Source organism: Gavia stellata, chromosome Z, assembly GCF_030936135.1.
Source record: "Gavia stellata isolate bGavSte3 chromosome Z, bGavSte3.hap2, whole genome shotgun sequence".
NCBI lineage: Eukaryota > Metazoa > Chordata > Aves > Gaviiformes > Gaviidae > Gavia > Gavia stellata.
The window spans coordinates 77,758,229-77,771,105 of NC_082637.1; the positions used below are offsets into that span (position 1 = coordinate 77,758,229).

Consider the following 12,877-nt stretch of genomic DNA (forward strand, 5'->3'; position numbering starts at 1 on the left):
TGGCTTTTTCAATACATCCAAGATCATTATTGTTGCTAATCTGCCTATCATCTCCTTCACTCAGCAGCACGCAGGTCCTGGACACCAGTTTAACACAACTAGGGCCAGCATATTGATCTCATCTTCCAGGAGAACCAGGGTGAACATCATGGCAAGGTCAACTCTAAGCTTGGATGCCAAAGGCCAAATTACTCAAGAAAATAAGTGACCTAGCCATATCACCTGTACTGTGAGATCTACTGGGATAAATTAAGTTCTTGTAATATTTTAGCCCCTCTGTGTTAACCGCAATGAAGTGAAGAGGAGGGCATTCCACAAATAGAACTATAACACAAGCAAAGAATCCCTTAACAGATTTATTTTTTCTTTCCATTATCTCAGAGTAACTGATACATCTACATTTCCTGATGAAAGCAAAAAAGAAAAGCCAGCCAGTGAAGAAGCAGGGAACCCCCAGGTGTTGTTTGCGCCTTGATACAGGTTAAAAAAACCCTCTTGAGGAGTTCTGGGCCAAATCAATGGGTAAACATTAGTCATCACATGTGCCATCAGCTGGCAAAGCTTCTGGAATTGCTTTTACTTTCTACAAGCCAACTCGCAGAAAGGTTCAAGCTACTATTAAATCTGTTACAGTTCTGATGAAGTTCGGCAGTTTTAAGGCGCTTTTTTTTTTGTGTAGCTTTGGGAAGCAATTCTCAAGTTCTTCAAGAGCAAAGTGATTGGCATATACTCACACGTGTTAGCCCAATTATTAACAGAAGTTATCATCACCAAATGTCCAGCAAAAAGACTGAATGAAACATGCCTTTCAATCCGTGAGTTAAAAGCACTTAACAGAATCCCATTCCCCTGTGCCAGTCTCCCAGGAATATGTTATCTTCAGACTTCTACAACAGCTTTTCCAATATTTTCTCCCTTTAACATTCCAATGAAAGCCATTGGCATGTTCTCAAATCCTTTAGTGACTTCTTCACGGTACTTCACTTTTCCCTGCAAAAAGTAAGAAAGGAAATCGCTGAGTTTTCATTCACCAGCCGCCTAGGTTATACCATCTTTGGGAGACTAAATTGCAACAAAATTTTCTCCAGCCTGTATGTTTCACCTGAAACATGCAAGCTGGCATGCGGCAGGGTAACTTTGCAAAATTATGTAGGCTGTTGTGAAGACCTACTTTTGTTGCAGGACCTTCTACTTGGAGTTATAACACAGAGCAAAAGCCACTGCTATAAAAACACACCAGGACAGATTTAGTGCTACTTGGTCCCCAAACAATGGACAGGTAGGGGATTATTTCCCCAAAGCCAGGCTTGTCTCTACCCATAGGGAAGTATGGAATTGCAAATCCAAGTGACCAAAAGCTAGGCCATCCCAAATACTCATATTTGTAAAAGCTAGAGCCTCTTAGCCTTTAGTGTTCACACCCACAAGCTTTTCACAGTCATGAACCAAGTGTTAAACTCAGCCTCCATTTGGAAAAATAAAACTTAAGAAATTCACTATCAAGTCCTTTTAAAGCCCAGCTCCTAATTCCATAAAAACATCCATTCCAGTAATTTCCAGCACAACACTACAACAGAAATCCTTGCTCATGCTACAAATGAAAGGAGACTTCTGAATGAGAAATAGAGGAAATACTCTAAATATTAAATTCTTCATTGCCAGAGAATTGTTTTGAATTACTCTGGAAGCATCCTTTTACAAAGCCTACATGTGTTCTGGAATATATCTAAGTCCACAAGCTAATATTGCAGGTCTCATCCACGCAGAAGGGATCAGGCATATTCACTATGGTTTGAGTGTCCCCAAAAGGCTCAAAGATCAAGTCAGGTGGAAGAAAAGTATCATACTGGGACCTCACTTCAACATCCATGACAAGAGACCCCTTGCCAAGAGGGAAGCTATGGTGTGAGCACACCTTACAGAAAACTACCCCTTCCTTCCCTACCTCCATGACCCATTTTAGCAGTGCCTTCAGACCTTCCTCCCGGCGGTTATTCCAGCGGGTCACAATAAACCCTTCCATTTGAAGCTCTTTGAAGATCATTGGAACCTGCACGTAAGGCCCTGCAAGAGAATGAAACCAGCAAACCACTTGCAATATCAGTTTCATTTAAAGTAAGATCCAATGCCTAAAGAAAGCTTTTAGCCAGTAAAAAACACTGAATCACTTTGTTCCAGCCAGAAGCAACTGCTATTTTTTCCAAACAGAATTTCTGGGACAAAAGACCAAGGATTCATGGACAGACAGCCACCCAGGGAAACAAAGGCCTGATGCATAAAGCTGTGGGGCTAAACACCCAACACTTCTGAAAACAGTTTCATTCAGAAATAAAGTGGCTTCAGCTTCAGCTGAGGGGTTTCAGCTGAATCCTGGAAATACTGTTTTGGCAGCTTGTTTGATAGCCTGCCAAGCTGTTATGCTCTTCCCAAATCTCAAAAAAGTTACACGTTAAAAACCAGTTCCCTCAGTCAAAAAAAAGTGTGATAGTCTCCCCACTCTCAAAAGCCTGTCCCATTTTTAAAGTGATCTGGGAGTCCAAAGCCAGTCAGTTGTCAAAGAGAATTCACACCTCCCGCTTCTTCTAGAAGGCAAATTTGCAAAACTTAATGCTATTGAAAGTGATTATTCATCTCAGCCACATTTCCCAGCAGTTTCACCAGTAGCTGAAATCTTATGGGGGAAAAAAAAAACCCCAAACCCTAAGCTGCCTCATCTGAAAACCCGAGGGAAATCCATTCTCTCATCTAAAAGTACGTACTGTGTAAATGGCATCATGCCACCACACCTGCCTTCTACTGATGTGCATCTGCTTAGAGCCCCGGGGAATCCCGTTTTAAGTAGTTTAGTCTCTCCTTCCATTTCTAATCAGCTGATGTTCTCTATCCGATATGAATGTGCACAGCAGGGGATGACTGCATGGACACACAAGGAGAGTGGTCACACTCCTGCTGCCCCAGAGCAGCAGTTAGTTACCGAAATGTACACACATATACATACACTCAAATGGCGTACAGAAACAACCAATAAAATCTCAAGAGACTCCCATTATGTCTTTCACCAAACAGGAAATAAACTTAGACACAAGAAAGCAGGCCCGCACCTTTCTGAGGCACGGAGTCGTTGTACAGAGAGATGGCTCCACAGACTGCAATCCTTCCATATTTCTTCATCTGGTTGATAGCAATACTGGCAAATTCTCCACCCACCTACAAGAACCAGAGCATGTGCAGCATTAGAGACAATCCAGTGCTTGGCATTGACTGCCAAAACCTGCCAACCTTGCATTGTTGCACCAACAGGTTCAATCAAGGGGTGAAGAGGTGAGTTACACTACTCCAAAGACTCGGTGGCTGCAGAAACCCTTACACTTAGTCAACACCTACAAGGACTCTATCTCACTCCTCTAAAAATTAGTTACGAACACAGGGAATCTGTTTTAATTCTAAATCTGCTTCACAAAGCTTGGTTTGGAAGTGTTGGGCAGGACTTGCCCTTAGATCCCTCCTCCTAAGGGGCATGTCTAGGGGCACTAAGAAGCACCACCTCTGCTTTCCCCCACACCAGTCTGCACTTTTACCTTTTCACATCATGGTGATGTCAAGTTTTTCCTTAACGATCCCCTTCTCCCAAATAGGGATGTGCTGTGCTCAGAAGCTTTTAACAGAGAAAAGCTGTGAGAAAATGTACTGCTGGGAAGAGCTGTGCACAAAAGTTGGAAGTGAGAAGGAAGGGAAAGGACGTGACTGTAAAAGCTATTGAATACCTTAGCAGCACAGGACACGAAATTTGGAAGGGTGAGGCAAGGCAACCAGGAGCTCCTGCCACAGAGGCAAGTGCTTTGCCCTGGCACCACGCATTCACATCAATTGCCAGGGCAAGGCAGATGCGTTGCAATCCACACAGAATAACAGTGCCGTCGTCCCTGGATCGGGGGACAGACTGCTGAGAGAAAGACATGCTAAAGGGGTGATGATGGCTGCCCTTTAAACCAGGTAGCTAGCCAGGGAGTGTTAGGCCAGTATCTCAGCTAATACCCCTATGCCAGATATTATATTTTCAGGTATAAGGCATATGTTAGCTATACTAGAAAATTAAAAAAGCCAGGGCTTGTTCTCCGGCTTGAAGGCAAACTGACATGGTTTGACTGCATCCGTAGTGTTAAACTCTCTTAGCCTCCACAAGATGGTCACATTCAAACAGCCTATTAGGAACAGTCCATAGCCCCCGTTAACTCCAGCTGTACCTGGGAGCAGTCAGAAACCCTCTACAGGCCACTCCAGCAATTTTACAAGTGGGCCTTTCAACTCTTTGTTTACAGGTACCAGTGTAGCCACCTGGACCATGTAATGTGAGGCCGTTCACACTTGCTCCCCTTCCAGCAACAGCAAAGAACTGCCTGTGGTCCAAGGTGGGGCCAGGAATGGACTGGAGCTTTCTCTGTTCGGCAGCAGTTAAATGTTCACTGCGACCCTCACCTCCCCAAAATGTGCCATACTTTCCAGAAAGTGAAGGTAAGCTTCTCTCCCTCCATTCACAAACACTGCCAACAATCCAGCTTTGCCTTTTGGTCTTTGTTCTTTCTGTTACTGCCCAAGTCAGCCACAGAAATAAGTGTGGGAAGGGAACAGGAAAGCAGTAAGCTCTTACAGAGACCATTTCTCAGTTAGATGGAACTCAGTATTGAGTTCCTGGTGTAGTCTTCAATTAGTTGTATTCAATATTGTGTTCCTGCTATAGTTTAAGGAAAATGACAGTCTGCTCAGGGAAGGCCCTCTCTCTGAACTTACATTGTCAAAGAAACAGTCGTAGCCATCAGGAGAGGCTGTACGCAGTGCTTCATCCAGAGATGTAACAGTCTTGTAGTTAAAGGCTTCATCAAAGCCTATTTTTTTCAGATAGGCAACCTTGTCATCTGAGCCAGCACAGCCAACCACTTTGCAGCCCTGCAAGGAAAGGAGAAAAACATTTCTAAACATCCCCCCACAACACAGGCTGACTCTCACAGAGTGCTGTGTAGAGGGCTCACCCTTAAAGTCAGGTTCTCGTCACCATACCAGTTCCCAAGCTCTAGGAAACACTGAACTAACTTTGCTACATCTTCAGGAGCTTGGGCCATCTCAAGACCTTACTGTAGGCATGCCTTCAGGGATGCTTGCCCTCCTGATCATTCATGGCCTTATTCCTGTCTCCCACGTGAGTCTTCTAAGGAGCAAGTACGAGCAGTTCAAGCCACTCACCCCAATTTTAGCGAGCTGCCCCACCACAGAGCCCACAGCACCAGCTGCAGCATTAACCAGCACTGTCTCTCCTGGCTTCATCTTGCAGACCTCCAGCAGACCAAAATACGCAGTAAGGCTGTGAAGAAAGAATGTTCAGTGAGGAATAAAAGACACCAGACACAGAGATGTGACTTGACCACACTGAACCAAAACCACAACCAGAACAAGATATAGTTTTCCTCTTTCCTTATGAATTACAAAAATTAACCCAAACTTCTTAATTTGGCTTTTTTACAGCCATCCCAGAAGAAATCAAATACACTACTGGGAAACAGGATGCTGTGGCAGAAGTCTACCTTAGGTGAAAACAGCTTTCCTTGTGCTCAGTAGCCGAAAGGAGAAACACAGAGATAACTCGGTAAGGTGACAACTCAGTTACACACTGGAAGAGAGAGTAAATCCAAGCTAGACAGAGGTCAGTAGACAGCTGGTATCTGCCAGATTGAGGCAAAGATTAAATGATACTCATCACAAATCAAAGCTAGCAGAAAAAGAAAAAATGGTGGCAAAACCTTGCTGAACTGATGGGCGTCCTTCTCCTGAGGACTACTGTGCAGAGCTATGGCTACCGGGTGAATAGTAATCTGTAGGAACCACTAAAGTTTAGCTCAAGCATCTTCCACTGATCACATAAATACTGAATGACATCAGGCTCTGCAAGCTTCCTGAAGCAACGTGATCAACTGGCCCAGAATTCCAACAAACTTTTCTTCTAACTTCTAAATTCAAGCTTAGAGCTTCCCACTGGGTCTGAACTGAAAGGGTGAACTGAATCCATCTAGCAGCTGTCTGGAAAAACATGCATCTTGCCTGATGTCAAAATGAAATCTGAGAAGTTCTGCATCACACACAATGTTACAACCATTTTGAAAGCCTTCCCTGTCAACAGGACTGACCAAGTCCTGATTTCCCATACAAACTACAGAGAAAGAGAGAAGAAATGTGAGAAGATGCCTGAGAGACTGCAGTAGTGAATACAGATTCTGAAGCACAGGAGCTCTGTCTGCTGCAGTGCAATTTAAAGGACCTCCATTTTGCTGCACGATATGACAGCTGTCTTCTGCCATTTTGGGGGCAATTCTGGAAATACAGTGATAACAGAAGAGCTCAATCAGCAAAAGCAGACCAGTCCAGGTGCCAGTGAAGTTTGAGTCTTTCCACTGAGGCTAATTCAGATTGAAATAGATTCTTTCCAGCCCCTCCTGGATGCTCTTCCTACCTTATTATAACTCCTCAAGGAGAGGCACCACAAACTCCAAGGCAAATCTCCTCTGATCTAGAGGATGGGTCAAACTTCAGGCCCTATACAGAGTAAGGGCATCCAGAAGCACACATGTGTTTTACCACAGTGAGCAGACAACATACTGGTAGAACAAGACGAGGGAAGAAGGTCATACAGATAGGCAGAAATATCCTGCACAGCAAAATGCAGGGGATAGCTGCCTTTGGATCTCGAAACTCACCCTGGCATGCCAACCGTCCCAAGAGCCAGAGATTTGGGGAGTGATTCTGGCCAACTGGAAGGAAGGAGTTGCAGGTCTTTCCCATCAGAGATGAAATGAGTTCTCCAGCCACTTCCAGCCACGACAAAGGCCCCTACTGTGAAAGCAGGATTCTTGCTTTCTACAACCCTGTTTAAAAGAAGAAGGAAAAAAAAAATACCCTGTCAGAGACAAATCATCACTGGCTCTTCCCTCCTGTATTCGTGTTGCCCTGTGATGCAGGAGAAAAGAAGTATTTCGTGTCAGGACATATAGCCCATACCTGCTGATGCTGTAGGCTTCTGATGTCTTTCCTGAAATGTCTACAATCTCTCATCACCAGAGGGATACTGAGCAAGATGATTCTAGACTCAGCCCTGCCCACAACAAATCCATTGTTCCCACACGGTTGATGACTTTTTTTGACTAGGACCAGTCTGGTATGACTTCAGACTAGGCTTCTGTGAGTTAGAAGGCAGGAAAGAGCATGCCAGGATTAAAGGGTGGAAAAGCAGGTAGTCACAGGTAGCCTATAACAGGCAGTTCCCTTCTCAGACAACCTGCACCTCATTTAAAGGTTGAAAACCCTGAAGATGGAACCTCTTGGGGTAACAAAACCAGACAGAAAGCAGTATCTAATAACAAGGAGAAGTTCATACTTGCAGTGTCTCTATGCCAAATGAAAATTCAACTTTATTAGCCCAATGGGAGAACTACGCTGGGAAGGGGTAGGTAAGCAGCTTTGAAATATTGGAAACAGTTGGCCTTCTGTTCAGCAGACTTGGTTGTTAAATATATCCCAGTCCTCAGTGTTCCTGCAGAGAAACACAAGAGTCAAAGGCCACAGATGTTCCTGGACAGCAACTTAGAGACAGCACAGCAGGAACAAGCTGACAAAGGCAAACGTCTGTGTAGCTAAATTACCACAAGCATGGGAAAGGATGGATTTAAGGTTAGATAACCCTTTGGCTAGAGCTGTATCTCAGGTGATGCTGAGGTTATCGCAGCTGGAGTAGACAGCATGCATGGTTTTGGGCATGCAATTACTAGCACAGCAGATTTTAAAATGTGAAGTCGATACTTATGGCAAGTACAATGGTCAGTCCTTCATACCTCTGCTTGTAAAAATTTCCTTTGAAAAATTATCACCAGAAATAACATATACGTTGTATCAGAGGTCTAAAAGCTCTCCAAGAAGAGAAAGAGGTTCTTAGAGGAAAAACACATTCCAACGAATTACAGATAAGAATACAGTTGCAGAAGTATGCAGACTCATGTCGAGAACAGATCACACAGAATCACACAGAATCACTAAGGTTGGAAAAGACCTGTAAGGTCATCAAGTCCAACCATGAAAAAAAAAAAAAACTAAAAAAACCACCACACAACCCACAAAACACACCACAACCCACACCAAAACAACCCACCCCATACAGCACCATGCCCATTAAGCCACATCCCACAATGCCACATCCACACGCTCCTTGAATACCTCCAGAGAGGGTGACTCTACCACCTCCCTGGGCAGCCTGTTCCAATGTTTCACTACTCTCTCAGTAAAGAACTTTTTCCTAATATCCAGCCTGAACCTCCCCTGGTGCAACTTGAGGCCATTTCCTCTAGTCCTGTCACTAGTCACTTGGGAGAAGAGGCCAACACCCACCTCTCTGCAACCTCCTTTCAGGTAGTTGTAGAGAGCAATAAGGTCTCCCCTCAGCCTCCTCTTCTCCAGACTGAACAACCCCAGTTCCCTCAGCCGCTCCTCATCAGACTTGTGTTCCAGACCCCTCACCAGCTTCGTCACCCTTCTCTGGACACACTCCAGCACCTCAATGTCCTTCTTGTAGTGAGGGGCCCAAATGCAGGCTGCAGATGTCTTGAATGCCAGTACATTCCTTCGAGATCTGCCATGTGAGAACTGAAGATCTTACCTGGCAACCTGTGTGCCTATCATTATGTCCCCTTCCTTCATGTCCCTTCGACTGTAAGGTCTGTAACAGGCAGAGAGATGGCTTACTGTAAGCAACTTTAGTGATGTTCCAGATATGCTATGAAACAGTACCTACTGTCTGACCCAGAAAGAGAGCATAAGCAGTGATGTTGAACACATCGTAAAGAGCTTGTCATTGTAATGCCGTAACTGGATGTTTTCCATAGCCAGCTACTTGAGCATCCCATCTTGACTGAATACTGGGCTAGAGTGTTTGGGACTCCAAAGAACTATCTCTGTCACTAGGGTCCACCAGACTTTTTCGAACTACCCAGTCTCCCTGTGCTTGACCTACCACCTATTAACATGGGCATATGAGCAATTTCATATTTAGAATATGCATCCTTAAGTACAAGCTTGCTGAGGTAAGTGAAGCAGCTACTGCAACATGGCTGCAGTCTCATTTGAGCCCATTACATTCCAGTGGAAGAGACATGACAAGGAACAACAGCAGAGTCCAAGAAAAGTCTAGGGCTGCAGCATTGTTATCCTAATGTCTGGCTAAATCTGGCACAGTGCTGTATTGGGAGTCTTGTAATTTACACACAATTTATAAAAAGCAGACAAAGGTATCTAGGACTCTGGCAACAGGGAATGCTCCCAGTACATGTTCTTTTGAGGTTTAAGTGGGAAATCAAATAAGGTATCTTATCCAGCAATTTAAAAAGAAGAAAAAAATATACCTCATGTAAGGATCGACACTGAGAAACACTGATTCAAGCAGCAACTCTGGAACAAAAGACAAAGCAAATTCCTGGGCATTAGCAGTGCAGTAAAGCATAGTTTCCACAAGTCAGTCTTTCAACAAAAGCTATAGGAATTCCTGACAGCTCAAAAACCCCATATCCCATCATCCTTTAGGGAAAAACTACCAGAAACAACTACTACATTCATTAGTTTTGCCTGGATTATCGCTGTGCTGTTATAAAAGACACTTTCTTTAGTGCCTCTTTAGCAGGCTAGCTTCTTTTCAACCCTGTTTTTCTGCCTCCTCTCTCAATAGAAGGCTCAAGAGGTCAGACCTCCCTAAGCAAAACACTAACTTACCTTCCACCCAGATACAAAATGCTTTCCCGTGACTCAACCAGCAGATGGTGGTAAGAAACCTTGGCCCAGGTCAAATATAAACACCACTTTGCAGCCTTAAACAGAAAGCATTAGGCTATCTTTTCTAGGTAGCCTAGTCCACTTTACTGTCTCCAATGCCACTAGTTCTTGCGAACCATACTGTTAAACAAATTTTCATTTAAGTTTTCATTCACACAGCAGTTTTACCTGTTCATCTCCACCTAATAATATTTTTCATTGCCTGTGCTGCAGTGGTCTAGCTAGTACCAGCTAGAAATATATTCAGATATAAATATTTTCCCATTACTCGGAGTGAGCAGGAAGAATAGTCAAGGCCATGCAACATAACAAGAAAGGCCATCTCCTTTAAAAGTGTTAATCTAGTACGAAGTTATGCCTCTTCTTGCTGTAGGAATTAAAATGGGAAGAAAGAAATGACTCCATGTTCTTAAATACCCACAGGCATGAGATTTTTAAGTATGTCTGCTATAGAAGTACACATGCTATGAAAATGCTTGAAAGTATATGTAAGAAGAAACCACCTTTTAAACCTTTAAGCTGTAAACATAACTAGCACTTCAATGCAATTTCTCTGGCATACCTTCTAAACTGGAGTAAATTTTGTAAAGGACAAGTGGTGGGGTGAAGTTCAAGACAGCATGGTACGGATGTCCATGTGAAGCCAAAAATCAAGGTTCATTCTTTTATAAACAGATTTTGCATAAAATAAGTTATCATATTCCCTACCCTTTTCAAAATAGAGGAACACAGGAATAAAACCTGTGCATTTTTTTTTCGCTTTTTATTCACTTTCTCTTGCTGTCACAACAGGTCAAATACAACAGATAAGCACTGGCAAAAAACCCAGATGTTGAATGCAGACAGAAGTCTTGCCTTGTTGCTGCTTAAAATGAAAGACCAGCTTACATGAGTCCAGCCCCAAGGTCTCCCAGCTGCAGGCTCGCTCCCATTCCAGCACTATCCTCAATACCTTCCCTGTCAGCATGAAAAACTCCAATGAAAACCTACTGCCAGAGGCTACCATAGTCTCCAGCTTTCTCCAAAGGATTTTGCAAAATAAAGTAGATGAAAACCTTTCACCAGGAAAACAAGTTTGGGTTTTACTACAGTTACCTCATATGCTCTGCATCAAGGTTCAGTTCCCTCTTTCTAAATTAAATTAATTCTGTTTCCTTGTGGCTGTCAGTTTTGAGAGCATATCACTTCAGCAATTTTCTCCAGTAAGCTTTATTTGCAAGCATATTCAACCACCTTTGCCATCAAGCACCATGTGTGATTAGGCAGTGTGAGACTGTGAAAGGCATGCGAGAGCCACTGCACGCTGGAGTTAAAAGAGCTCAGCCACTGTTTCTAAGGGTATTATCAGAAGGCAGCATATCTTAAAACCCACCAAACCCATCAGCGTACATGTTCTTCAGCAATCGTCCTTCTCTGCTAAGCTGCATAGATTGCCATAAGCCGTGCCAACCCTTTTTTGAAAATCCAAGCCTGAGAAACATACAAACAGTTCTACAGATGCGCAGCCATTTGTCATCAACCAGACAACCTCTGGAAAAAATAAAAACAGGTAGCACTCCACTTACCTCCATCCTTTAGGTTTGGAAGCTCTATCTTCTTTAGGTCAAAGTCACTGGTTTTGGGGAAACCCTCAAAATGCTTCTTCAGAACCCATGCCTTGGCAGTCACCATCCTGTACAACAAACAGAGAAGCTGAAGAGCACCTGTCAAAGAGATACCCAACGGTGATGGGCTGTTCGTGGGGGCTGGTTTAAACTTTATGAAGCGGAAAAGTAGCTTGATAACATGCTGTCACACAAGACAGCCTCTGCTTGCATCCTGCAGCAATATTGCCAGACGAAGAAAAACTCTGAAAAGCCCTCTCAGTGCCTAAGTGACTCAGAGCTTCCTGCGACCTGCCTGCTGGCAGCAAGCCCTGGTGTGGGAGGTCAGCCCCTGCAAGGCATATGGCTCCCACTCTAAAGAAATTGAAGAGGGAAAATCTACTACTTTAGGAGAAAAAAAATCCTGGAAGGAAAAAACCCCAAACACTTAAATGCACTCTTTTGCCCAGATTACATGGGGTGAGTACCGAACCTAAACTTTTACAAGCTTGAACCAAAGTGCAAGTGAGAAATACAAAGGTAAGAAAGACCTGTTTCTGAGATACCCAGTACACTGAAAGAAAACACTTCTCCAGTTGCCAAGCTCAGGGCTTGAAACTGGGAGCACATTGTCACCAGCATTTTCCGTACAAGATGGAAGCAAACGAATGACTTGCATTTGTTTTACCTCCACAGTCCCTTTTTCCTTCCTATAAACAAGTGCATCAACAGGGGCAAAGAGAGAGAAGTTTATACGTAGAGAAGGCAGGTGGAAAACTGTCTCCTGCTGACAAGGCCAGGCGATAACCTTCTGCACCCAACTTGGTGGCTGGACTCCTTCTGTCACACACACCTCCTAAAAGTCAAAGTCATCTGCTTTTATTCACAGAGCAGGTACCACTCTCAGTCCACTTCCCCAGCAGCAAGTGTAAACCCTCAGTAAACCTGGCACAGGGCACACCCAGTGTGATTCACCTTTCTCCTATTAAGTTTTGAGATCACCCTTACAAACTGCTCCTATTAGCACCCAGCAAATTGCACAGGAATGTTCTGCAACATGCTGAGCTAAATACACAAAACCCACGGTCTTAGAAACCACACGATACTGCAGTCTAGAGACTGAGACTATCCTCCAGAGCAGGAGTTTCTTCAAATCACATTTTACCAGTCAAGCCGTAAAAGTCTTAAAGAGTTCTACCACTGAGGAAAAAATACCTAATTATAAACGAATGTAAAATTCATTGTTCAATGCATCATTTAACACAGCAAATGATCCATACGCATGCCACTATCACAAGAGAACACTATCATGACATTTACATAGCGAGATGCCTGCAGGGTCTCAAAGGACAGCCGTACCCACGCGTGTGCTCTGACATCTTCACTGTTCCCAGTGCACACCCCAAAGGATCAGAGCTTGCGTGGCTGTGCCTCTG

The 12,877-nt window shown here is 43.8% G+C and overlaps 1 protein-coding gene across 2 annotated transcripts in view; it reads right to left on the reverse strand.

Moving 5' to 3' along the window:
* Positions 1 to 343: 343 nt before the first annotated feature.
* The window catches only part of PTGR1 (prostaglandin reductase 1), a 28,770-nt gene continuing 16,236 nt past the window's right edge, over positions 344 to 12,877 (reverse strand). For both annotated transcript variants that reach the window (XM_059833870.1, XM_059833871.1), the window contains exons 2-10: positions 11,424 to 11,530; positions 9,435 to 9,480; positions 8,693 to 8,752; positions 6,744 to 6,911; positions 5,239 to 5,356; positions 4,789 to 4,944; positions 3,102 to 3,207; positions 1,946 to 2,064; positions 344 to 990 (exon numbers count right to left, since the gene is read on the reverse strand). In XM_059833870.1, coding sequence (XP_059689853.1) covers positions 880 to 990; positions 1,946 to 2,064; positions 3,102 to 3,207; positions 4,789 to 4,944; positions 5,239 to 5,356; positions 6,744 to 6,911; positions 8,693 to 8,752; positions 9,435 to 9,480; positions 11,424 to 11,529 — 990 coding nt within the window. In that variant the 5' untranslated portion in view covers position 11,530 and the 3' untranslated portion in view covers positions 344 to 879. The remainder of the gene's footprint in view (positions 991 to 1,945; positions 2,065 to 3,101; positions 3,208 to 4,788; positions 4,945 to 5,238; positions 5,357 to 6,743; positions 6,912 to 8,692; positions 8,753 to 9,434; positions 9,481 to 11,423; positions 11,531 to 12,877) is intronic.